This window comes from Bufo bufo, chromosome 1, assembly GCF_905171765.1.
Source record: "Bufo bufo chromosome 1, aBufBuf1.1, whole genome shotgun sequence".
NCBI lineage: Eukaryota > Metazoa > Chordata > Amphibia > Anura > Bufonidae > Bufo > Bufo bufo.
Genome location: NC_053389.1, coordinates 209,736,970 through 209,763,576, shown reverse-complemented (window position 1 = coordinate 209,763,576; position 26,607 = coordinate 209,736,970). Strand labels below are relative to the sequence as shown.

General features: G+C 46.1%; 1 protein-coding gene across 3 annotated transcripts in view; it reads right to left on the bottom strand.

Annotated features, from left to right (window-relative positions):
- Window positions 1-26,184, bottom strand: part of LOC121003135 (beta-2-glycoprotein 1-like) — a 69,590-nt gene extending 43,406 nt beyond the window's left edge. For all 3 annotated transcript variants that reach the window (XM_040434730.1, XM_040434747.1, XM_040434740.1), the window contains exon 1: window positions 26,035-26,184. In XM_040434730.1, the coding sequence (XP_040290664.1) occupies window positions 26,035-26,122 (88 nt within the window). In that variant the 5' untranslated portion in view covers window positions 26,123-26,184. The remainder of the gene's footprint in view (window positions 1-26,034) is intronic.
- Between the last annotated feature and the right edge of the window lie 423 nt (window positions 26,185-26,607).

Genomic DNA, 26,607 nt, shown 5'->3' with positions numbered 1-26,607 from the left:
CTGGACACTATGCTGACAGACACAGCAAACCTTCTTGCCACAGCTCGCATTGATGTGCCATCCTGGATAAGCTGCACTACCTGAGCCACTTGTGTGGGTTGTAGACTCCGTCTCATGCTATCACTAGAGTGAAAGCACCGCCAGCATTCAAAAGTGACCAAAACATCAACCAGGAAGCATAGGAACTGAGAAGTGGTCTGTGGTCACCACCTGCAGAACCACTCCTTTATTGGGGGTGTCTTGCTAATTGCCTATAATCTCCACCTGTTGTCTATCCCATTTGCACAACAGTATGTGAAATTGATTGTCACTCAGTGTTGCTTCCTAAGTGGACAGTTTGATTTCACAGAAGTGTGATTGACTTGGAGTTACATTGTGTTGTTTAAGTGTTCCCTTTATGGAAATTTATATATATTGTGGGGTTTTGCTCTGGTAGACAGGCTAGCGGACGCAGTATAGAGGCAATCACAAAGTCTTTAACTTAAACAGTTCGGTGTTTATTCACACATAAGGAAAAACAAAATGACCGTTCACAGTATTGGTGTTTGTTCACACCATGCAATGTCCATAGAACAAAATCTTCACCTGGTTAGTAGTTTTCCACCCGCAGTCCACAGCAGGCTTTAAGGACCAGTTTCCCGGGGCTCGCAGCCCTTTAGCACTGCATAAATTCACAGGTCCCAAAACACAGAAACTCCCCAGCTTCTCTGTCAGATGGAGGATAAACCACACCCAGCTGAGATTGCTGGCTATGTTTTATATAAGCCAAAAAAGACCCGGCCTGGAGCGTGGGGAGAAGCCACCCACCCAGCACTTTGGCTACTCCCAGTAAGAGCCGGCCCGGATCGACTTTACAGACATACTAACAACAAACAGTGTCAGTCAGCACTAGCTGCCGCTGACACTTAAAACTACCGGCTCTTACCTCACCGAGGCCAGGAATCTCGGTGACACATAACTTCCATCAATGATGGCCCCTTGCGCCTTCCTACAATATATATATATATATTGTGGGGACTCGCTTTGGTAGACAGGATTAGCGGACGCAGTATAGAGGCAACAACAAGTTCTTTGGATCAAACAGTTCAGTGTCACTTTAGGCAAGTGGCAAAACAAGCAGTCATATTCAAACAAAAAGTCACCTTGCAGTGTTGGTGGTAATTCACACCATGCAGCAATTCTGCCTCAAGGAGTCCTTGCTGATAGCAGCACCAATCTGTTTTCACGCCAAACAGGTAGCAAGCCTTCATACAGACACAGGGCTCCCAGATTCCAACACAGAGACCTGGCTTCTGAGCCCAGCTGCCTATTTAAGGTCCTGCCAAAACCCGGACCGGCATTTAAAATCTGGTCCGGTATTTGACCTCACCTGACTGTAAATCAGCCCAGCAGCACATGCAGAGAGGAAAATACCTGTTTTCCCAGACCAAACCTCTCACTGTGTCACATATCCCCCCTTTGTTCAACCCTGAGGGGGTGAACACACGCCAGACAGTGAACCCGGGACAGGGCATCCGCTTTTCCCTGTGCCTGGCTCATCCACTTGAGAGGGGAGTGGTCAGTCACCAGGCGGAATTTTCTCCCCAATAAATAATAGTGGAGAGATTCTAGTGCCCACATGATAGCCAGGCACTCTCTCTCCACTATACCGGGTCTGAGCTTATGGCTGAGGAAGACAACGGGATGCTCCTCCCCGTTGACTTCCTGAGACAGTACAGCACCGAGGCCTACTTCAGAGGCATCGGTCTATACTACAAACTCCCTCTTGAAGTCGGGCGTCACCAAAACGCGAGACCCGCACAGGGCCGACTACAAAGCGGAGAAAGCCTCGTCCGTCCGATCATCCCAGTCAACCATCATTGACTTGTGTCCCTTCAAGAGTCCTGCCAGGGACACGGCTAGAGTAGCAAAGTGGGGAACAAACCTCATGTAATAGCCCACGAGTCCCAGGAATTACTTTATTTGCCTAGTGGTGACAGGTTGGGGCCAATTCCGTATCGCCTCTATTTTGTTCACTTGGGGTTTGATGACTCAGCGCCCCAATGACATACCCCAGGTACTTAGTCTCTTCTAACCCTATTGCACATTTTTTTGGGTTAGCGGTTAGGCCAACTTTCCGAAGGGAGTCCACTACAGCCTGCACTTTGGGTAGGTGACTTTCCCAGTCAGAACTGTGGATGACAATATCATCCAGGTAAGCCGAAGCGTACCGACGATGTGGACGAAGTACAATGTCCATTAGTCGCTGAAAACTGGCGGAGGCACCATGCAGACCAAAGGGTAAGACCTTATATTGATACAGCCCCTCAGGGTGAGGAAGGCAGTTTTCTCTTTGGTAGCCTCCATTAAGGGCATCTGCCAGTACCCTTTTGTGAGGTCCAAAACAGAAAAATAACGGGATTGTCCTAACCTCTCGATGAGCTCATCCACGGGCATGGGATACGCATCGAATTTGGAAACTTCGTTAAGTTTTCAAAAGTCATTACAAAACTGCATTGACCCGTCCGGCTTGGGTATCAATACTATAGGACTGGCCTACTCATTTTTTGACTCCTCAATGACGTCTAGCTGCAACATTAGCTACACCTCCTCAGATATGGCTTGTCGCCGAGCCTCGGGTACCCGGTATGGTTTTAATCAGACTTTTGCCTGAGGCTCAGTGACAATGTCATGCTGGAAGTACGTCCGTTTCGACTAACAAACTCCCTGGCCTCCTGAGTCTGTTTAGAGGAAAGGCTGTCAGCAATTTTTACTGTGGCAGTCGCCTCTCTTGCATCAGACAGAGGGGTCGGTACCATTTATTCTAGAAAACCCGGCAGCGGGCTGTCTTCTGTACAGGTTTCCCTATCTTTCCACAGTTTGAGTAAATTCACATGGTAAACTTGCTCCGGCTTTCACCGCCCTGGCTGGTGTACCTTGTAGTTTATATCTCCAATTTTCTCGAGTACCTCGTAGGGCCCCTGCCACCTAGCCAGGAACTTACTGTCCACGGTCGGCACCAGAACCAAAACCCGATCACCCGGGTTAAAGATCGGGACCCGAGCCTGCCGATTATATACCTGACTCTGGACTCACTGAGCTGCCTCTATATGCTCCTTAACAAGAGGCAACACTGTCTCTATCCGATCTTGCATCTGGGTATCGTACTCAATGACACTTTTATGTGGAGTGGGTTGTTGTTCCCACACCTCTTTGGCCACGTCCAAGAGACCGCGAGGGTGTCTGAAATATAGCAGTTCAAAGGGCGAGAACCCAGTAGAGGCCTGGGGTACCTCTCGCACTGCGAAAATGAAATAGGGCAGAAGGAGGTCCCAGTCCTTCACATCTTTAGCCACCAACCTTTTCAAAATATTTTTTTATGTTTGGTTAAACCTTTCTACCAAACCGTCCGTTTGCTGATGGTAAACGGAATTCCATAGCTTTTTTATGTGCATATAAATTAAACAAACCAAAAACATGGATCTAATAGGATACCCATAAAAATATATCTTTAATAGCGTATCAAGAAATTACAAGCATATTACCATTACAAAATGACACCATCCCAGCTTTACACAGACCGCATAAATTAATAAATACAATAACAATAACTAATCTAAATTGTAGAAAAATATCATGATGGGTCAGCAATGTCAGGATCATGGAACAGTAATTACAGTCACCCAGAACCAACAGCAGCTCTGTGCAAATAAGCCCTATCGAAGTAAGAGCATAATCGCATATGCAATGAAACATAAAGCCGTCCTACAGTAATGGAAACATCATCACTGTAGGATCACCTATTTAAAACCCTGGGTTTTAAATAGGTGATGCTACAGTGATGGTGTTACCCCCGGACGAAGGCACGCCGAAACACATGTCGGGGTAGCTCCATCCTGGCTCTCATAGTCTCGCTTGTTTAGGTGAGACGGCTTTATGTTTCATTGCATTTGCTATTATGCTCTTACTTCGATATGGCTTATTTGCACAGAGCTGCGGTTGGTTCTGTGTGACTGTACTGTTCCATGATCCTGACATTGCTGACCCATCGTGATATTATTGTTCTACTATTTAGATTAGTTGTTGTTATTGTATTTATTAATTTATGCAGTCTGTGTAAAGCTGGGATGGTGTCTTTTCTCTGTCACCTTCATTTTTTAACGGTAATATGCTTGTAATTTATTGATACACTATTAAAGATATACAGTCAGGTCCATAAATATTGGGACATTGACACAATTCAAATTTTTTTGGCTATATACCCCACCACAATGGATTTGAAATAAAACAAACAATATGTGCTTTAACTGCAGACTGTCAGCTTTATTTTGAGGGTATTTACATCCAAATCAGGTGAACGGTGTAGGAATTACTACAGTTTGCATATGTGCCTCCCACTTGTTAAGGGGCCAAAAGTAATGGTACAATTGGCTTCTCAGTAGGGATGAGCGAACCCGAACTGTATAATTTTCGTAAAAGTCCAGGTTCGGTGTTCGGCGCTTTCTTGGCACTTTTTGAAAGGCTGCAAAGCAGCCAATCAACAAGCGTCATACTACTTGCCCCAAGAGGCCATCACAGCCATAACTACTATTGGCATGGCTGTGATTGGCCAGTGCAGCATGTGACCCAGCCTCTATTTAAGCTGGAGTCACGTAGCGCCGCACGTCACTCTGCTCTGATCAGTGTAGGGATAGGATGCAGCTGCTGCTGTTAGGGCGAGATTAGGCAGTGATTTATTTACTGAAGTGATCGATATATAGCTGTGTATCATACAACCTCTGCTATTCAATTGCTCACTGTTTTAAGGCTGCCCAGAGCGTTTTTCAGTCACTTTTTTCTGGGCTGATCGGCGGTCATTTTGTGTCTTGTGGTGCGCCAGCACAAGCTGCCACCAAGTCCATTTTTAACCATCAATAGTGTTTTTTGTTTTTTTTGCTATATCCTACATCAGGGGCTTGGCTGTGCTTGCTATTTTATTGAGGGGTAAAATACAATTGCCAAAATAGCAGTACCCTAAATCTGGTGTTTCAGCTGTGGCTAGCCAATTGTAATACTGTCTGCTGTCTGCCGAAGCACAGTTTTTGTTCTGGGTTGAATACAATTCCCAACTTAGCAATTCCCTAAATAATTGTTTTCTGCTGTATCAGGCCAAGTTTAAATCTATCCATAAAAGGGTATATTAGATTGAAGGTGCTGATAGGGTCATCCTCAATAACTTCACACACTACCGTGCATTTTCCAAGTCTAATTCTGTCCGTAAAAGGGATACCTGTCATCCAGGGCCTAAATACTAGGCCTACAATTTATATTCAGCTAAATCTGTCGTTACTACTGTGCCTGTATTAGTGTAATACGGTACCTAAATAGATAGCCAGATAGTGTTAGGTGCCTGTAAAAAAAGGCCTGAATTCGAATTCAATACATTGGGCCAAATAATTTTTTTCTTATTTGTGGTGAACGGTAACAATGAGGAAAACATCTAGTAAGGGACGCGGACATGGTCGTGGTGGTGTTAGTGGACCCTCTGGTGCTGGGAGAGGACGTGGCTGTTCTGCCACAGCCACACGTCCTAGTGAACCAACTACCTCAGGTCCCTGTAGCAGCCAGAATTTACAGCGATATTTGGTGGGGCCCAATGCCGTTCTAAGGATGGTAAGGCCTGAGCAGGTACAGGCATTAGTCGATTGGGTGGCCGACAGTGGATCCAGCACGTTCACATTATCTCCCACCCAGTCTTCTGCAGAAAGCGCACAGATGGCGCCTGAAAACCAAGCCCATCAGTCTGTCACATCACCCCCATGCATATCAGGGAAACTGTCTGAGCCTCAAGTTATGCAGCAGTCTCTTATGCTGTTTGAAGACTCTGCTGGCAGGGTTTCCCAAGGGCATCCACCTAGCCCTTCCCCAGCGGTGGAAGACATAGAATGCACTGACGCACAACCACTTATGTTTCCTGATGATGAGGACATGGGAATACCACCTCAGCACGTCTCTGATGATGACGAAACACAGGTGCCAACTGCTGCGTCTTTCTGCAGTGTGCAGACTGAACAGGAGGTCAGGGAGGAAGACTGGGTGGAAGACGATGCAGGGGAGGATGAGGTCATAGACCCCACATGGAATGAAGGTCGTGCCACTGACTTTCAGAATTTGGAGGAAGAGGCAGTGGTGAGACCGAGCCAACAGCGTAGCAAAAGAGGGAGCAGTGGGCAAAAGCAGAACACCCGCCGCCAAGAGAGTCCGTCTGCTACTGGCCACCGCCATCTGGAACCGAGCACCCCAAAGGCAGCTTCAAGGAGTTCCCTGGCGTGGCAGTTCTTCAAACAATGTGCTGACGACAAGACCCGAGTGGTTTGCACGCTGTGCCATCAGAGCCTGAAGCGAGGCATTAACGTTCTGAACCTTAGCACAACCTGCATGACCAGGCACCTGCATGCAAAGCATGAACTGCAGTGGAGTAAACACCTTAAAAACAAGGAACTCACTCAGGCTCCCCCTGCTACCTCTTCTGCTGCTGCCGCCTCGGCCTCTTCCTCCGCGTCTGGAGGAACGTTGGCACCTGCCGCCCAGCAAACAGAGGATGTACCACCAACACCCCCACCTCCGTCACCAAGCATCTCAACCATGTCACACGGCAGCGTTCAGCTCTCCATCTCACAAACATTTGAGAGAAAGCATAAATTCCCACCTAGCCACCCTCGATCCCTGGCCCTGAATGCCAGCATTTCTAAACTACTGGCCTATGAAATGCTGTCATTCAGGCTGGTGGACACAGACAGCTTCAAACAGCTCATGTCGCTTGCTGTCCCACAGTATGTTGTTCCCAGCCGCCACTACTTCTCCAAGAGAGCCGTGCCTTCCCTGCACAACCAAGTATCTGATAAAATCAAGTGTGCACTGCGCAACGCCATCTGTGGCAAGGTCCACCTAACCACAGATACGTGGACCAGTAAGCACGGCCAGGGACGCTATATCTCCCTAACTGCACACTGGGTAAATGTAGTGGCGGCTGGGCCCCAGGCGAAGAGCGGTTTGGCGCACGTCCTTCCGCCGCCAAGGATCGCAGGGCAACATTCTTTGCCTCCTGTTGCCTCCTCCTCCTACTCGGCTTCCTCCTCCTCTTCTTCCACCTGCTCATCCAGTCAGCCACACACCTTCACCACCAACTTCAGCACAGCCCGGGGTAAACGTCAGCAGGCCATTCTGAAACTCATATGTTTGGGGGACAGGCCCCACACCGCACAGGAGTTGTGGCGGGGTATAGAACAACAGACAGATGAGTGGTTGCTGCCGGTGAGCCTCAAGCCCGGCCTGGTGGTCTGCGATAATGGGCGAAATCTCGTTGCAGCTCTGGGACTAGCCGGTTTGACGCACATCCCTTGCCTGGCGCATGTGCTGAATTTGGTGGTGCAGAAGTTCATTCACAACTACCCCGACATGTCAGAGCTGCTGCATAAAATGCGGGTCGTCTGTGCGCGCTTCCGGCGTTCACATCCTGCCGCTGCTCGCCTGTCTGCGCTACAGCGTAACTTCGGCCTTCACGCTCACCGCCTCATATGCGACGTGCCCACCAGGTGGAACTCCACCTTGCACATGCTGGACAGACTGTGCGAGCAGCAGCAGGCCATAGTGGAGTTTCAGCTGCAGCACGCACGGGTCAGTCGCACTGCAGCACCACTTCACCACCAATGACTGGGCCTCCATGCGAGATCTGTGTGCCCTGTTGCGCTGTTTCGAGTACTCCACCAACATGGCCAGTGGCGATGACGCCGTTATCAGCGTTACAATACCACTTCTATGTCTCCTTGAGAAAACACTTAGGCCGATGATGGAAGAGGAGGTGGCCCAGGAGGAGGAAGAGGCGGAAGAGGGGTCATTTTTAGCACTTTCAGGCCAGTCTCTTCGAAGTGACTCAGAGGGAGGTTTTTTGCAACAGCAGAGGCCAGGTACAAATGTGGCCAGACAGGGCCCACTACTGGAGGACGAGGAGGATGAGGAGGAGGTGGAGGAGGATGAGGATGAAGCATGTTCCCAGCGGGGTGGCACCCAACGCAGCTCGGGCTCATCACTGGTGCGTGGCTGGGGGGGAAACACAGGACGATTGACGATACGCCTCCCACAGAGGACAGCTTGTCCTTACCTCTGGGCAGCCTGGCACACATGAGCGACTACATGCTGCAGTGCCTGCGCAACGACAGCAGAGTTGCCCACATTTTAACGTGTGCGGACTACTGGGTTGCCACCCTGCTGGATCCCCGGTACAAAGACAATGTGCCCACCTTACTTCCTGCACTGGAGCGTGATAGGAAGATGCGCGAGTACAAGCGCACGTTGGTAGACGCGCTACTGAGAGCATTCCCAAATGTCACAGGGGAACAAGTGGAAGCCCAAGGCGAAGGCAGAGGAGGAGCAAGAGGTCGCCAACGCAGCTTTGTCACGGCCAGCTCCTCTGAGGGCAGGGTTAGCATGGCAGAGATGTGGAAAAGTTTTGTCACCACGCCACAGCTAACTGCGCCACCACCTGATATGGAACGTGTTAGCAGGAGGCAACATTTCACTAACATGGTGGAACCCAGACAGAGGAGAGAGGTCCCATAGCAGAGAATCAGGCTTCATGTCATAGCAGAGAATCAGGCTTCATGTCACCTACCACTGGAACAGGCCATTGTCAGATATTTTTAGGCCCTGGCACCCAGACAGAGGAGAGAGGTCCCATAGCAGAGAATCAGGCTTCATGTCATAGCAGAGAATCAGGCTTCATGTCACCCAACACTGGAACAGGCCACTGTTCCAGTGCACACCCCTCCACGTACTGACTGATGGTTCGGCCCCATTCAACTTCTTGGTCTCCAAATTGTCCACGTGGCCAGAGCTAGCCTTTTATGCCTTGGAGGTGCTGGCCTGCCCGGCGTCCAGCGTTTTGTCTGAACGGGTATTCAGCACAGCAGGGGGCGTCATTACAGACAAACGCAGCCGCCTGTCTACAGCCAATGTGGACAAGCTGACGTTTATAAAAATGAACCAAGCATGGATCCCACAGGACCTGTCCATCCCTTGTGCAGATTAGACATTTATAACTACCTCCCCTTAACCATATATTATTGTTCTCCAGGGCACTTCCTCATTCAATCCTTTTTTTATTTTCATTTTACCATTATATTGCGGGGCAACCCAAAGTTGAATGGACCTCTCCTCTGTCTGGGTGCCGGGGCCTAAAAATATCTGACAGTGGCCTGTTCCAGTGTTGGGTGACATGAAGCCTGATTCTCTGCTATGACATGAAGCCTGACTCTCTGCTATGGGACCTCTCTCCTCTGTCTGGGTGCCAGGGCCTAAAAATATCTGACAATGGCCTGTTCCAGTGGTAGGTGACATGAAGCCAGATTCTCTGCTATGACATGAAGCCTGATTCTCTGCTATGGGACCTCTCTCCTCTGTCTGGGTTCCGGGGCCTAAATATCTGACAATGGCCTGTTCCAGTGGTGGGTGACGTGAAGCCTGATTCTCTGCTATGGGACCTCTCTCCTCTGTCTGGGTGCCGGGGCCTAAAAATATCTGACAATGGCCTGTTCCAGTGGTGGGTGACATGAAGCCTGATTCTCTGCTATGGGACCTCTCTCCTCTGTCTGGGTGCCGGGGCCTAAATATCTGACAATGGCCTGTTCCAGTGGTGGGTGACGTGAAGCCTGATTCTCTGCTATGACATGAAGCCTGATTCTCTGCTATGACTTGAAGCCTGATTCTCTGCTATGACATGAAGCCTGATTCTCTGCTATGGGACCTCTCTCCTCTGTCTGGGTGCCGGGGCCTAAATATCTGATTCAATCCTTTTTTTATTTTCATTTTACCATTATATTGCGGGGCAACCCAAAGTTGAATGAACCTCTCCTCTGTCTGGGTGCCGGGGCCTAAAAATATCTGACAGTGGCCTGTTCCAGTGTTGGGTGACATGAAGCCTGATTCTCTGCTATGAAATGAAGCCTGACTCTCTGCTATGGGACCTCTCTCCTCTGTCTGGGTGCCAGGGCCTAAAAATATCTGACAATGGCCTGTTCCAGTGGTAGGTGACATGAAGCCTGATTCTCTGCTATGACATGAAGCCTGATTCTCTGCTATGGGACCTCTCTCCTCTGTCTGGGTTCCGGGACCTAAATATCTGACAATGGCCTGTTCCAGTGGTGGGTGACGTGAAGCCTGATTCTCTGCTATGACATGAAGCCTGATTCTCTGCTATGACTTGAAGCCTGATTCTCTGCTATGACATGAAGCCTGATTCTCTGCTATGGGACCTCTCTCCTCTGTCTGGGTGCCGGGGCCTAAATATCTGACAATGGCCTGTTCCAGTGGTGGGTGACGTGAAGCCTGATTCTCTGCTATGACATGAAGCCTGATTCTCTGCTATGGGACCTCTCTCCTCTGTCTGGGTGCCAGGGCCTAAATATCTGACAATGGCCTGTTCCAGTGGTGGGTGACGTGAAGCCTGATTCTCTGCTATGACAGGAAGCCTGATTCTCTGCTATAGGACCTCTCTCCTCTGTCCGGGTGCCGCGGCCTAAATATCTGACAATGGCCTGTTCCAGTGGTGGGTGATGTGAAGCCTGATTCTCTGCTATGACATGAAGCCTGATTCTCTGCCATGAGACCTCTCTCCAATTGATATTGGTTAATTTTAATTTATTTTATTTTTTATTTTAATTCATTTCCCTATCCACATTTGTTTGCAGGGGATTTACCTACATTTTGCTGCCTTTTGCAGCCCTCTAGCCCTTTCCTGGGCTATTTTACAGCCTTTTTAGTGCCGAAAAGTTCGGGTCCCCATTGACTTCAATGGGGTTCGGGTTCTGGGCGAAGTTCGGGTCGAGTTCGGATCCCGAACCCAAACATTTCCCGGAAGTTCGGCCGAACTTCTCGAACCCGAACATCCCGGTGTTCGCTCAACTCTACTTCTCAGTTGTTCCATGGCCAGGTGTGTGTTATTCCCTCATTATCCCAATTACAATGAGCAGATTAAAGGTCCAGAGTTCATTTCAAGTGTGCTATTTGCATTTGGAATCTGTTGCTGTTAACTCTCAAGATGAGATCCAAAGAGCTGTCACTATCAGTGAAGCAAGCCATCATTAAGCTGAAAAAACAAAACAAACCCATCAGAGAGATAGCAAAAACATTAGGCGTGTCCAAAACAACTGTTTGGAACACTCTTAAAAATAAGGCATGCACCGGTAAGCTCAGCAGCACCAAAAGACCCGGAAGACCACGGAAAACAACTGTGGTGGATTACCCAAGAATTATTTCCCTGGTGAAGAAAACACCCTTCACAACAGTTGGCCAGATCAAGAACACTCTCCAGGAGGTAGGTGTATGTGTGTCAAAGTCAACAATCAAGAGAAGACTTCACCAGAGTGAATACAGAGGGTTCACCACAAAATGTAAACCATTGGTGAGCCTCAAAAACAGGAAGGTCAGATTAGAGCTTGCCAAATGACATCTAAAAAAGCCTGTTGATTTCCAATTCGACACCATATGCATTCTACCCGCCATGAACATTTATTGGGCTAGTTTATGTTTTTTTTTGTTACACCAGTCATGTTTTTTAAAAGTAAAACAGAAGGAGCTTTTGGAAAATTCTTTCCAATGACAGAGCTAACCAAAGAAAAAACCTTGGACCATAACCTGAATACAACTTGACAAGTCCACCATATAGTGGCATAACAACCTCTTTCATGGCAGCCCGCAAGTGTAACAGGGAAGAATCTTGAAAGATTTCATGAATCCTCAGCGGCGCTAAATAAGTATGATCAAAGATTTTTATGGAAGCCTCAGTGAGAGGGACTTCGTGACTGCCCTCAGAGATAGTGATGCAACAGTGTCACCAATGAGGAAGAGAAAAAGGGATCTCAAGATCCTGTCCCCAGGTCCATATATTTTTAAGGGCAAGCTACAGAAAAATGGAGAGGTGCATAAAACAGGCATTACATTAAATATGTATGAATTAAAGGTGTTACACCATGATGAATAATGGTTACAGTTAAATCTGCCCCACAGTTATCAACATTTTTATTTTACATTTATAAAAATGCCTATATTCCCAGATATTTCAGGAATAATATTAGAATAGCACCCCCTGCTGTTTTTATTAAACAGTCTTTCAGTATCCAGTTGAGTAAATGTCCCAAAGTGGACACACTTGCTCAGTCTTGCTTCTCTCTTTCTCCTTCTTGGGGTATGCAGAGAGATCCCTGGTGTGGTGAGCTGGCTTCTCCTAAAACTGCATTGTCTTTTCTGCTTCTGAGAGGAAAAGCTGAGCGAGTGATAGGAGAGCGAGATTGTTACTGTGACGGCACTTAGCATCTTCTCAGCATTCTTTAAATATGCACTTTTCTACTATATCTACAGCATCCAAAGGAGTCCCAGGAGATCTCTGTGGATGCAGTTTACGTATGCTGTGTCCGAGACACCTGCCAATCACGTGATTGTCGGGGCGACTAGAGGAAGCGGAATAGCTGATTCCTCTATTAATTACATTATGCATTATGAGTGCTATGTATACAGGAAATGAGAAGGTAAAAGCAGTAAAAAACATTGTATGTCTTTACCTTGGGGTCCCTGGCTGTATCTAATAGCTGGGGGTCTGACCTGCTTCTGCTAGATTACAGGAGCTTTTAGATCTATGGCAATCTGGATTAAAGCCCAGCACCAAGCACTGTATATGCTTGATCATTATGAGGTTAAAGAATGCAGTTGTGTCTTTTTCAAGATGTAATTAGGTCAACCATATTAACTTCTGAAAGGGTCCTTTCACACACAGGCTTTTAGTGGTGCTTTTTTGCACTTTTGTGTTTTTTGTGGCTTTTTTTGCACCTGCATTTTTGGTGTATTTATTGTGGAAAAAAGGCCAATTCCAGATGTTAGCTGAAGGTCTACAGGAAATATAAAATACAGAACACAAACATTGTTTTGATTATGATGTTTTTGTTAATTAGTTAGTGTTTTTTGGATTTTTGTCTTTTTTTTTATGTAGCATCCTGAAACTTTTGGTATATTTTCTGGCATTTTGACATCTCATTCGATATATGAAAAAAATGTGACAGAAAAAAATTAAAAACATGTGTGTGAGCCTAAGGCCTCATGAACACAAGCATGTGTGCCCCGTGACTATATTGCGGACCCATTGACTTGAATTGGTCGGCAATCCACAAGATATGAAGCGGAGAATGCACACGGAAGCATGCTCTATTTTTTGTGGTGCGTAACATATGTTGCGGATCGTGGACCCATTCAAGTGAATCAGCACTTGCATTGCGGACCGCTATTTGCACAGGGCACACACGCTCTGTGAATGAGCCCTTAGGGTGGTTTCTCTTGCGCTTTTGCAGTTTTTTTTTAACCAAAGCCAGGATTGGATTCAGAACTAATGTGAAATATAAAGGAAGTACATATACTCCATTCCTAGCTTTGGCTAAAAAACTGCAGTGGTATTTTTTTTTCTCACAAAATGTTGTATTTGAAACCACCCTATATGTGATTTCATTTATAAAACAGAAATACACCTAAATTAGGCATTTTTCTGGCGCATATTGCGGCGCAAAGGTCCTTTGCGCCGCAATCTGTGACTTCTGCCACACTCACGCCAGGTCTAAAAATGTGGGCGGGCATGGAGGGTCCGGTAGGCCCTTTTCATTTATCACTTTCCATGCCTGTTTTAGGCGTAGAAAATTGTCTAAATGTAAGACAGCTAGGGAGCTGTCTTACATTTGGAACTGGCGGAGGATCCTCTTTATAACTCTGGCAGGTCCACTGCCAGGTATAGGGGTTATTAAGACTGGCATCTAAAACGTTGGTCTTAATAAATGTGCCCCTTAGTTTTTTAGTACAGTTTTCTGCACTTTAGCATTTTTAATGTCATTTTTGTGGTAAAATCACCAGGGCCAGATGTTCGCTGAAGGTCTACGAGAAATATGCAGTGCAGGGCACACAAACTTTCTTTTAATTTTGGCTTTTTATTAATTAGATGTGTTATTGCTTCTTTTCAAGAACATAGCATGTTGCAGCTCTTGGCAATTTCTATTAGGTGCTTTCACATCACCTTCTCTATAGGGGAAAAACACCATGAAGGAAACACTAGGGCAGATTTACTATTGACAATGCGGCACTTTTTGGCACATTTTGCGCCAAAAAAACTGGCTTTCATGCTTTGCTTCATATTTACTGTTTTAAACAGTGGTCTGACAAGGGGTGTTTTTTTTCTTTGGGAAAAGGGGGCGTGGCCTAAATAACTTTTGTGCACCAAAATTGTTCTGAAATTTTGGTGCATTATAGGTGGCATTAACTTAAACTAGGCAATTTTTTATTTATTTTTTGCACACAGACCAATTTTTAATGCATGGAGAAAATTTGTGGTGCATGGATAAATTTTTTAAGCATGAACAGAATTCTAGAGTAAATCTGGCGCAGGATTTATGATACTTCTAATTTACAAAAGTATATGCCCCGGCATAGTAAATTTGTCTAATGTTAAGACTGTAAATCGTATTCTTAGACAGGGTAAAGTGAGACATTGTTAGTAAATCTGCGTGCAAAAAACACCAGAAGAAATGCCACACAATTGTACCAAAAACCCAACTGTCAAAAAAAAAAATCCAGTTGCATTTGTTCTAGTGTTTTGTTACTGATAAATAAATAAAAAACACCAGTGTCAAATTAATTTGTAGAAGGACCTTAACATAGTTAATGTTACTCTATGAGAATGAAGTAACATTCAAAGAGTTAATACTGGAAGTAAGGGGTAAATACATGGGAGCCGTAACTACAAAGTGCCCTACAGAGGTTTTCCTGCATATTGGCTGTAACTGGAAGCTTCTAGAGCTGTTATCAGCAGAACACACTTTTCCCACAAGCCGTCATTTACATAGTTAAATTAGTTTGTTCATATTGCTGAGGAAAACTCCAGAGGTTGATATTGTATACAGATTATTGTATACCGTGTGGGATCCAAGGAGAGAAAGTCCTAGAAGAAAATAATCCAGTTTCTAACCTCAGTTGCATTAAGATGGTACTGTGTATTTCTATATGAAACTTCATCTGCCCTGTAACAACTGCCCTGTAACAACTGTCCATGATACAGAACATGAAGGGTATTCAGTGCATGTCCGATGTAATATTAAACTGAGATTTTCAGAACTAGCAGTTGAAAGAAGTGGTAGTTGTTCAGAGCTTAAAGAGTACCTTTCACTAGAATAGAAAATCTAAACTAAGTATACAGACATGTAGAGCGGCGCCCGGGGATCTCACTGCACTTACTATTATCCCCGGGCACCGCTCCGTTCTCCCGCTATGCCCTCCGGTATCTCTGCTCACTAAGTTATGGTAGGCGGAGATTTCAGTCACTAAGTTATGGTAGGCGGAGTCTGCCCTTGTTCTGCTCTAGCGCTGGCAAACCGCAGCGCAGAGCTCACAGGTTTTTTTCTCCCAGGCTGTGAACTCTGCGCTGCGATTGGCCAGCGCTACAGCAGAACAAGGGCAGACTCCGCCTACCATAACTTAGTGACCGAAGATACCGGAGGGCATAGCGGGAGAACGGAGCGGCGCCCAGGGATAATAGTAAGTGCAGGGAGATCCCTGGGCGCCGCTCTCCATGTCTGTATACTTAGTTTAGATTTTCTATTCTAGTGAAAGGTCCTCTTTAGGGATCATGAAGACTAGGGACACAGATTGTGGTGTCACTAAGGCCAGGGTCACACATTGTGGAGATTTTAATGGTTGTATCTCAGTTTTACCTGTAAAACTGTGTAATCATTGGCCACTGCATGTGTGTGGGGTTTTGGCTGCACATGAACCTTGTAACGTGTGTTCAATCATAACAGAGTTGTCTAACCATGATGGTCAGCTGTGATGAAGCCTAGTTTGGCCAAACATTTTCACTAGAGATAAGCGAATTTCTCAAAGATTCGATTCAGTCGGTTTGCCGAATTTTATTCGTGGAGAATAGGGTTAAAAAAGAGCTATTTCCTGGCTGCAGAGAGACTGCATAGGGGTGTAGAACACTGTGCCTTGCAGTAACAAGTATAGGGAGTCTGCTGTGGTTGTGAAATAATACTTTAAGTCAGTATGACACACATATGACAGGTGTTGCTCTTAGAATCACTGCACACTTCACTTATTTGGGCAGTTATGAGGCCAAAACTGACCAAATAACTCAAGTGAACTCGGCCTTACAGATCGATGTTTGCGTCAAGAAGAAGCGCACTCCTTTTACAGTTGATTCCACATAGATGTCTACAGAACCTGTTCTATTAAACGCTTATACAAGTAGAGCCCCCCGACAGAGTGGAGAGGATGTCAGCAGTAAGTTTGTGTTGACGTCACTAATTATTTTGCCCTTCCTCTGATCCGTCAGAACAATAACAACCAAAAAACAGATCCTGTCTATTGAGCATCCACCTTCACTCGGTCAGAATTTGGTCAGTAATCCATCAGTACTGCTAAAGCCCAAGAAAAACAGGAGTGGATCCAAAACAGGGATGACACGCGAATTTGCATGTTTGCAAATATTTGCATGTGTTCTTTGTTTTGTACCCACTCCTGCTTTTGGCTACTAAATCATAAGCCAATTCTGATTAAAAATAGGGACCATGTCATACAGGCCTTACAGCTGCTACATAGATAGGATCCGTTGAGCATCTCATTTTCCCTTACTTCTGACAGATCAGAAGGGTCAAATAAATGATGATGTCAACCAGACCAAAAAGGCAAAATAGTGGCCCAGTTATAGAGTGGGGAGGGTGAGAACAGCATGAGAAGTCCACAGAGTGGCCCAATGATAGAGTGGTGAGGTGGCAGCAGCATAAGGAGACCACAGAGTGGCCCAGTGACATACTGTAGTGTTGAGTTGGCAGCAGCATGAGGAGACCACAGAGTGGTGAAGTGGCAGCAGCATGAGGAGACCACAGAGTGGCCCAGTGACACATTGTTGAGTTGGCAGCAGCATGCGGAGACCACAGAGTGGTGAAGTGGCAGCAGCATGAGGAGACCACAGAGTGATCCAGTAACATAGTATTGAGGTAGCTGCAGCATATGGAGACCTCATAGTAGTGATGTGGCAGCAGTATGAGGAGACCACAGAGTTGCCCAGTGACATAGTGTTGAGGTGGAAGCAACATGAGGAGACCACAGAGTGGTGATGTGGCAGCAGCATGAGGAGACCACAACGTGGCCCAGTGACATAGTGTTGAAGTGGCAGCAGCATGAGGAGACTACAGAGTGGACAAGTGACATAGTGTTGAGCTAGCAGTAGCATGAGGAGACCACAATGTGGTGAGGAGGCAGCAGCATGAGGAGACCACAGTGTGGCCTAGTGACAGAGTGGGGAGGTGGGGGGCAATACCACTACCAACTGAAGATGGTGGGTGGCAGTAGGAGAACCTGGCAGCAGATGGATGGAAGCATCAGAATAGTAGCTGAAGCAGGCAGCCTGAAGAAACCGATCTCCTTTGTAAAAGTGTTGGTGTGGCACCATGGATGATCTAATCTGATGCATCAGGCACTGGTGTTTAAAAATCCTAGCTAATCCATGCCTGATTCTTCTTCACAATGGTCAGTTTCCCCACATTTTGAGTGGACAAGTGAGTTCTCCTTGGGGTAACTAAGGCCCCCGCCACACTAAACACCCGCTCTGATGCAACACTGCTGGCCGGGCAGGAAAGCTTGTCCAGGGCAAACTCTGCCCAGTTGCAGCCACAAATCGAGTTTCGCTGCCCAGTAGTCCAGGGGATCTTCAATGTGGGGTGGCAGGGTGCACTCCAACTATGCCACAACCTGCTGGTTCAGGTTCTGCTCTATATCTAGCTGCGGCTGCTGGTGAGTCATTTCTTCAGTAGGCGGGTGAAGAAAACTGCCCATCAACGACTCTAGACTTAAGTTGCTGCTTATGGAGCAGGTACTGCTCTTATACCCCCCACACACACCCAGAAGCCATGGCAGTGGAACGTGAGTGAAGAGGGCTCCCCGATCAGACCTTAGTGAGGATGGTGGATGGCGCACATACACTGACTACATGGGATGTCTCGATAGTAGTTCAGTTTTTCCTTCCTCTCAGAGGGTGTAAAGAAGGCCCCCATTTTCGACCGGTAGAGAGGGTCTAACATGGTGGAGAGCCAGTAGTCATCCCTCTGCCGAATGGTGACAAATTGGCAAGCAAGTGAGCATGCATTGGGACATTTGCGCAAGTGACTCGGAGGGACTCCCTGCCTCCATCTCCACTGCATAATGCCACAGTGTGCCTCGGTCCTCTGCCTCCTCTTCCTCATTGCTCTGTAGCTCCTCTGGCTGCTCCTGATCCTCCTCTCCTGTGTAGAAAAAAAAACCCAATTCTCTACGCATTGCTTGTGCTCGAAAGTCCTCCTCCTCTTACTCTAGTTCAGCCCCCACAGTGCTCATGTGGCAGTGAGATGTAATCGCCATGTCTCCTGTCCCCTGGCCAGCCAGATTTAGCAGCATCTGTTACAGGACATGAATCAGTGGAATGACATTGTTCATCCTGTTGTCCTGGCGACTGACAAATAAAGTGGCCTCCCTATAGGACCTGAGCAAATGCCAGTTGTCACGCATGAGCTGCCACTGGCTAACATAGAAGTTACACAGGGGTGTACCTCTGTGCACCTGTATCATCAAGAAATTGTTTATGGCCTTTCTCTGTTCATATAACCGGTCAAACATATGGAGGGTGGAATTCCAACGGGTGGAAACATTGCATATCAGCCTATGTTGGGGGACGCCGTTCTGCAGCTGCAGCTCGAGGAGGGAGTGCTTTGCGGTGTACGAGTGGCAGAAGTGCATGCAAAGCTTCCTGGCCATTTTCAGGATGTCTTGCAGATGGGGTAAAGACTTCAGGAACCGCTTTACAACTAGATTGAACATGTGTGCCATGCACGGCGCATGGCTCAGCCCTCCTTGATGCAGCGCCGACACCATGTTCTTCCCGCTGTTGGTCACCATGGTTCCGATTTTGAGTTATCGAGGAGAAAGCCAGGATTCGATTTCTTGATGAAGGATGCGGAGCACTTCCTCCCCTGTGTGACGTGCAGAACAGTGTGCCCTGCACATGTGGTGTTCTGGAGGGGCACTGTGAATTGTCCCTGCAGTGGAGGCTGACGACACAGTGGAGGATGAGGAGGCGGACATTGTCGCAGGACCAATGGTGTGACACCTGGCCAAGTTGATGGTGTGGCTGGGTAGGAACTACATTTACCCAGTGGGCCATAAAGGACATATATTGTCCTTGACCGTAGTTACAGCTCCACATGTCGGCGCTGCCGTGCATTTGGCAGACACTGACAGGCTCAATGACTGGCCCACCTTCTGTTCTACATATATGTGCAGGGCTGCTACAGACTTTTATGCAAAGAAATGATGGCTTGGGACTCTCCACGTTGGCACGGCACAAGCTATCATTTCTCTGAAAGGTGCAGAGTCCACCACTTGGAAAGGGAGAGACTGCAGCACCAGCAACTTGGCCAGGAGCATATTCAGCTTCTGCGCCGTTGGATGAGTGCATGCATACTGTTGTCTCTTGGTAATCACTTCGGTGATCGATTGCTGATGGAATGACTGACAAAGAGTAGGAGGACCAGGAGCATCAGGACCAGCAGATGATGGGAAGGACAGACAGCTCCCTTCGACTGAAGTGGTGGAGCCTTGACTGCATGAAATCGGGTGCGTGCCACTAGGTGATGCAGCGGTTTCCTGCGCAGGCTAGACCAATACATCGGAGCCAGTTCTGCGCAGGCTAGACCAATACATCGGGGCCGGTTCTCCCAGGCCACTTTACGGTGACTCTGCATGTGCTGATGCAGGGCCGTGGTGTCAACATTGGCACCCTGGCCACGCTTCACCTTCTGCCCACAAATTCAGCCAATGGACATATTCACCTCTTCCGGCGGCGTAACAAAAAATTGCCACACCGCCGAGTATGGCATTTTCCCCCAAACACTTCACGCTTATTGACTGCTACTGCTGCCTCTGTGAACCCCTGCACCGCTACTTTCTGGCCCGGTAGGCTCCTAGACCGGGCACGTTTGGCTCCCGACCTCTCACTGCTGCCACCCTGCTGTCTCAGCTGCTGCCTCATGCGCAAGCTGCCACCCTCTTCTCCTGATTATTATGATTAAGCCCCTTCTTCATCCATCTCCCAATTGCGATCGGCTACATCATCATCCGCTACTGTCTGAACCTCACTGATATTCCCCTCAATGGTCTCAGGGCGGGGTGCCTGACCGCTCCCAACACCTGCTCCAACGAGACTCTCATCATCACTACTTGCCCACCTACCGGAGAAAGCGGCGGATGTCTCCTCCAGATTTTGGCTGGAAAGTAGCTGCTGACTGCGACAAACATTTTGCCCACTGCCCGTTCCCTTTGAAGGGCCTGTCACTAGTCTGTCACACATACTTATTATGTTATTATTATATTTAAAATTAAAATAATACCCCACAAAAAAGGCTGTAGTACAATGTTACTTCATCACTGAATGGCATATATATACACACTCACCTAAAGAATTATTAGGAACACCTGTTCTATTTCTCATTAATGCAATTATCTAGTCAACCAATCACATGGCAGTTGCTTCAATGCATTTAGGGATGTGGTCCTGGTCAAGACAATCTCCTGAACTCCAAACTGAATGTCAGAATGGGAAAGAAAGGTGATTTAAGCAATTTTGAGCGTGGCGTGGTTGTTGGTGCCAGATGGGCCGGTCTGAGTATTTCACAATCTACTCAGTTACTGGGATTTTCACGCACAACCATTTCTAGGGTTTACAAAGAATGGTGTGAAAAGGGAAAAACATCCAGTATGCGGCAGTCCTGTGGGCAAAAATGCCTTGTGGATGCTAGAAGTCAGAGGAGAATGGGCCGACTGATTCAAGCTGATAGAAGAGCAACGTTGACTGAAATAACCACTCGTTACAACCGAGGTATGCAGCAAAGCATTTGTGAAGCCACAACACGCACAACCTTGAGGCGGATGGGCTACAACAGCAGAAGACCCCACCGGGTACCACTCATCTCCACTACAAATAGGAAAAAGAGGCTACAATTTGCACGAGCTCACCAAAATTGGACTGTTGAAGACTGGAAAAATGTTGCCTGGTCTGATGAGTCTCGATTTCTGTTGAAACATTCAAATGGTAGAGTCCGAATTTGGTGTAAACAGAATGAGAAAATGTATCCATCCTCTGATGGCTACTTCCAGCAGGATAATGCACCATGTCACAAAGCTCGAATCATTTCAAATTGGTTTCTTGAACATGACAATGAGTTCACTGTACAAAAATGGCCCCCACAGTCACCAGATCTCAACCCAATAGAGCATCTTTGGGATGTGGTGGAACGGGAGCTTTGTGCCCTGGATGTGCATCCCTCAAATCTCCATCAACTGCAAGATGCTATCCTATCAATATGGGCCAACATTTCTAAAGAATGCAATCAGCACCTTGTTGAATCAATGCCACGTAGAATTAAGGCAGTTCTGAAGGCAAAAGGGGGTCCAACACCGTATTAGTATGGTGTTCCTAATAATTCTTTAGGTGAGTGTATATATGTATAATTTATATATTTTTTTCTGATTAATAAATTCCCATCCCCCCCGCCAAAAAAATTATAATCAAAATTCACCGCAGAAGGTCAATTAAGACATATTCTTTTTCCTATAACCACACCCCAAAAAAAGAAATATAACAATCACAATTCACCGGAGAACGGATAAAGGGACATACGTATATTTTCTTTTTCTACACCACGTAAGTGGCTGTAGTACAATGTAACTTCACTGCTGAATGCCAATTATGACATATATTTTTCCATTATTTTTTTTCTTATTTCTACACCCAAAAAAAAGAAATATAACAATCACAATTCACCGCCGAACGGCTAATGGGACGTACATATATTTCCTTTTTCTACACCACGTAAATGGCTGTAGTACAATGTTACTTCACCGCTAAACGGCAATTAAGGCATATATATATATTTTTTGATAATCACAATTCACTGCAGAACGGCAATTAAGATGTATTCTTTTTCCTATTTCTACACCCCCAAATAAGAAATATAACAATCACAATTCACCGCAGAATGACTAATGGGACGTATGTATATTTCCTTTGAATACACCACATAAATGGCTATAGTATAATGTAACTTCACCGCCGAACGGCACTTATGACATATATTTTTCCCTTTTTTTTCTTTTAATACACCCCCCAATAAAAATTAACAGTGTAAAATCAACACAGGACAGCTAATAGGATGTACATATCTATCCTATTAATACACCCCATAAATGGCTGTAGTACAATGTAACTTCACCGCTGAATGCCAATTATGACATATATTTTTCCCTTTTTTTTCCTATTAATAAACCCCCCCCCCCCCAAAAAAAAAAAATGTAAAATCAATGAAGAACGGCTAATAGGGCGCAAGTATCACCATCCGGCTCCCAGGTTCTATCCAGCACACATTCGTCATCTGAGTCCTCTCTCTCCTTGCCACTTTTATCTGAAATATCATGGTGAGCTCCAGGGACCCCCTCCGCTGCTCTTGATTTTCCCCGACTGCTACGGTCACTGCCACCACCGCCAATGCCATGGCTAAAGGTGCCACTATTACCAAAACTAGTGTTGAGTGAATTGAGCTTCGGATCATAGGTCCAAAGTCGATTCATTTAAACACTTTGTTTTAATGCTGTACGGAGACCTGTCTCCATACAGCATTAAAATGTATTGCCTCCATGGAGGCAAAATTAGTTTTAGCCGAAGTTGAGCAAGACTTCAGTGAATGAATTCGCTAATCAATTCTGCGTCTTTAAAAACATTTTAAAATAGCAATCCAAAGTCGGTTTGGTACTGAGGTACCACCCAGTAATACAGGTCTCCTTACAGCATTCAAACAAAGTGTTTGCATAAATCGACCTGAACTATAATCCGAAGTTCGATTCGCTCAAGCCTAACAATCAACACAGCTATACATGGGGTCCGCAGCCTTCTCCTAAACCTCCTCCTCAGGGCAGCCCAAACGGTGAGGGCTCTCACACAAGTCGTCAACAGGGAGACTCTCCTGACTATCTGCCAAAGGGCGTGATTGGGTTTTCTTGCCACTTCTTAGGAAAAAGGAAGATGCTCCAGTAGGAAGGTGCATTGAAGACTCCACTGAAAGCCTTCTCTGGGGCTGCAAGGAGGAGGAGCAGGGGAGACGCTGTGACCCCTTGCTTCACGGCAAAGTGTCAGACTCCAAAGTTATCTCCACATCATCCTGCTGCAAATGAGAGGAGGACTAAGCCATCCACAATCTCATCTTCCTTCTTCTCAACAAGGCTGTTGCTTCTTTCTGAAGCAAGCAGGGACAACTACGGCCTACAACTGCTACCACTACTACTACTTGTGGCCAGATAGCTGGTGTTGCTACTACTCATATTCTGGGTCTAGTTAATTTGTTTGGAACCCTTCCATAGCATTTTTGGGCCTTACATATATGCCGGTTTTATCAATTTGAACAACCCCACAAAAAATGTGATTGGTAACGTGTGGAAACAGAAAAAAACTGGAATAGATTTAGATCTAAATACGTTATCACTCACATATAATTTTGTGCGCTACCCTGTGTATTGGTATACTGATTACCTATATACTGTTTAATTAAATGAAACCCACCAAAAAAATTACCAACCAAAGTGAATTCCAATCGTGTGGATGTAGAATAAACTTAAATGGACGATCGAAGCCTGATGCTCAATTTCACATTAACACTCACAGGTAAATTGTTGCTTTACCCTGTGTATTGGTGTACAAATCACCTATATCCTGCTTTAATTTTATTCAATAACCCCCCAAAAAATAATTTAGCCCTAATATTTTGTTCTCTAGACTGATTTATATGGTTTTTCTAACTAAAACAAAAAATAAATAAATGTAATATGTGAGATGACCTGACCCCCCAACTGGTTTGCTCATATTTATTGTCAACCACTAATGGTAGCCATTTCTGTGCCCATAAAGGATATTACCCAGTTAACCACACTGTCACAGTAATATTGGTGTTTGATCGTGACGCGGTTGTCTGGGGAAACGTGTTGTTTGTGGTTTGCACGTGCACTTCCCCTTTAAGGTGTGCCTTCCTGCTGTTTGGTGAGCAAGGGGTTAATCTTCTGGCTAATGGGGATTAAGGTGTTTCCTGGGTGTGGCCGCAAGCTTGATATAAACCTGTGGCTTGCTGGCTGGGTACAGTTGTACTACAGCCTTGCTTGGTGTTGGAGCTTTGCTCCTTGCCTGGGTGTTCCAGCCCAGTCCTTGAGGGCCACCTTATGGAACATAAATTGTCCTCCCTTTTGTACCCGCCTTGTACCTTTACCCTCACTTGTTGTATGTGTGGTGTGGGTTTATGTTCTGGGTGTGTGTAGCGTTTTGTTGGTTGTTGCATGTCTGGACTGTTGTTGGGGTTGGCCCCTGCATGTATGCTATACGTTACCCTGTATGTTGATACCTCTGAAAGGGGCTGGTTTCCCGGAGGGGTTAACTATATGTCTGGATGCAGTGCTGCCTGGGGCTGCCGTGCACCTTGCTGTATGGGGCCCAGGCAGTATCAGGTATGCTGGATTACTGTGTGTGGTGTTGTTTGTGCCGTGTCCTATTTGGTGTGTGGGGACCTGTACTTATGCACAGGTTCCATTCATGGTGGCAGCGGCAGGTAAGTGAGTTTTTCCGGTGTTCTTACCTGCCGATCCAGATGCAGCATATGGTCATTTCCCTTCCACCTGTTACTAGGCAGCTGGAGACTCCGGTTCGTCTGAGTCCCTGAGGAACCGGTTGTCTCCTATTCCTGACCCCTATGCCATGGACCGTCAGGGTCATCAGGGTCTAAGTTCCAGTGCATGAGCCCTCCCACCTTCAGGGTTTGCTCATGCGGTCAGGAGATCAGGGTCAGGATTAGGGCGGCTGTAGGTTGTGGCCTGCTCCCTTCATTGTTGTCTGGCCTAGTAACAGTTTCCATTATACGGTGGGGGGTTTCCCCCACTCCCCACCATGACACACACACTGAATGGTTCAGTGGCTTAAAGGGCATCTGCCAATGGATTTGTACCTATGGAACTGTCTAACCTGTTGCATGTGCACTTGGCAGCTGAAGACATCTGTGTTGGTCCCATGTTCATATGTGCCCGCATTTCTGAGAAAAATGAAGTTTCAATATATGCAAAAGAGCCTATAGGAGCAAAAGAGGAGTTGCCATTACTCCTAGAGGCTCTGCATTTTTCTATAACTGTCATACCCTCTTTACTTTGATGACAGGGCCAGGTATGATCATATTTACACTGTCTGGCCCTGTTAGTCAAAGTGCAGAGCGCGCTGTAGTTGCAGAGAGAGCAGAGTCTCTAGGCATACTGGCAATTCCCTCCTAGAGGCTCCTTTGCACATATTAATTTGCACATATTAAAACTTTTCTCAGCAATACGGGCATATGTGAATTTGGGACCAACACAGATGCCTTCAGCTGCCAAGTGCACATGCAACAGGTCAGCCAGTTTCATGGGTACAAATGTCCTTTAAAAGGGTACAAATGTAGTGTGTGGAGTTCTATGTAGCACAGAAAAACTGAATAAAAAAGGCATGCACATCTCTATCTTTATAAAGTCAACAAGACCCTTTTACAAGTGAACCTTGATAGTGTTCTTGAGGTAGAATGAAAGGGGGTCCTGTGCCTAATGGCATCTCTTGGTTACTATGATGACAGTGTTGAGATTAAAATCAGTGAGAATACAATGAGCAAGCCGACAACCCCCACAGAGGCTATTTTCTGACATGTCCCATGACATTAACAGATAAACGTACACATATCCTTCAATTTAGAAGATAAATGTCTATACTAGCCTTACTAGGTAATCTTGCATGCCTAGAGCAGATGGAATAACTTTGGGTTATGGAACCCAAATATAAGATGCAATGAAGAACCAAAAAGAGCAGCATTTCATAAATCAGTAAACAACATTAATAAGTAGCCAACGATACTATACCTTGATCTCCTATGACACAATGGAAAATGATAGGTATGAAAACAAGTATGAAATATATTTTCCAAGCCATTTTTTGAAATGTCAACATCCAAATATTGTCCCCCTCTACTGTATCATATTCTGCACGTCCTCATCTTCTTTATAAATTAGCAATGTTACTGATTAACCAGTAACTAGTATAGAAAAGAACAAAATCTATGTCAAAGGCCATGTTGACTGCGGTGGGCTCCTCCCTCGCCATGGTCTTTGACCTCTCCCACGATGTTAGTTTAAGAACAAAGAAATAATTACCTAAAAACAGTCTCATGTCCGGCAGGAAAAAAAGAAAATGATTGAATCAGAGTTCTATTTCTCAATGCCAGCAATGTATGATCACATGAGATTTGAAACTATGTGGTAGGCAGACAATTGTCAATGATATTTACATACAAAATACTGTACTCATTTTTTGTGTCAAACTTTTTCCTGACAAAATAGAAGTGAGAACATCATTCAGACTCTGGGCAGTATATAGCATATCACACTAAAGTGTTCATTTCTGAGCATGGCATCTACCACACCTCCTCCATTTAA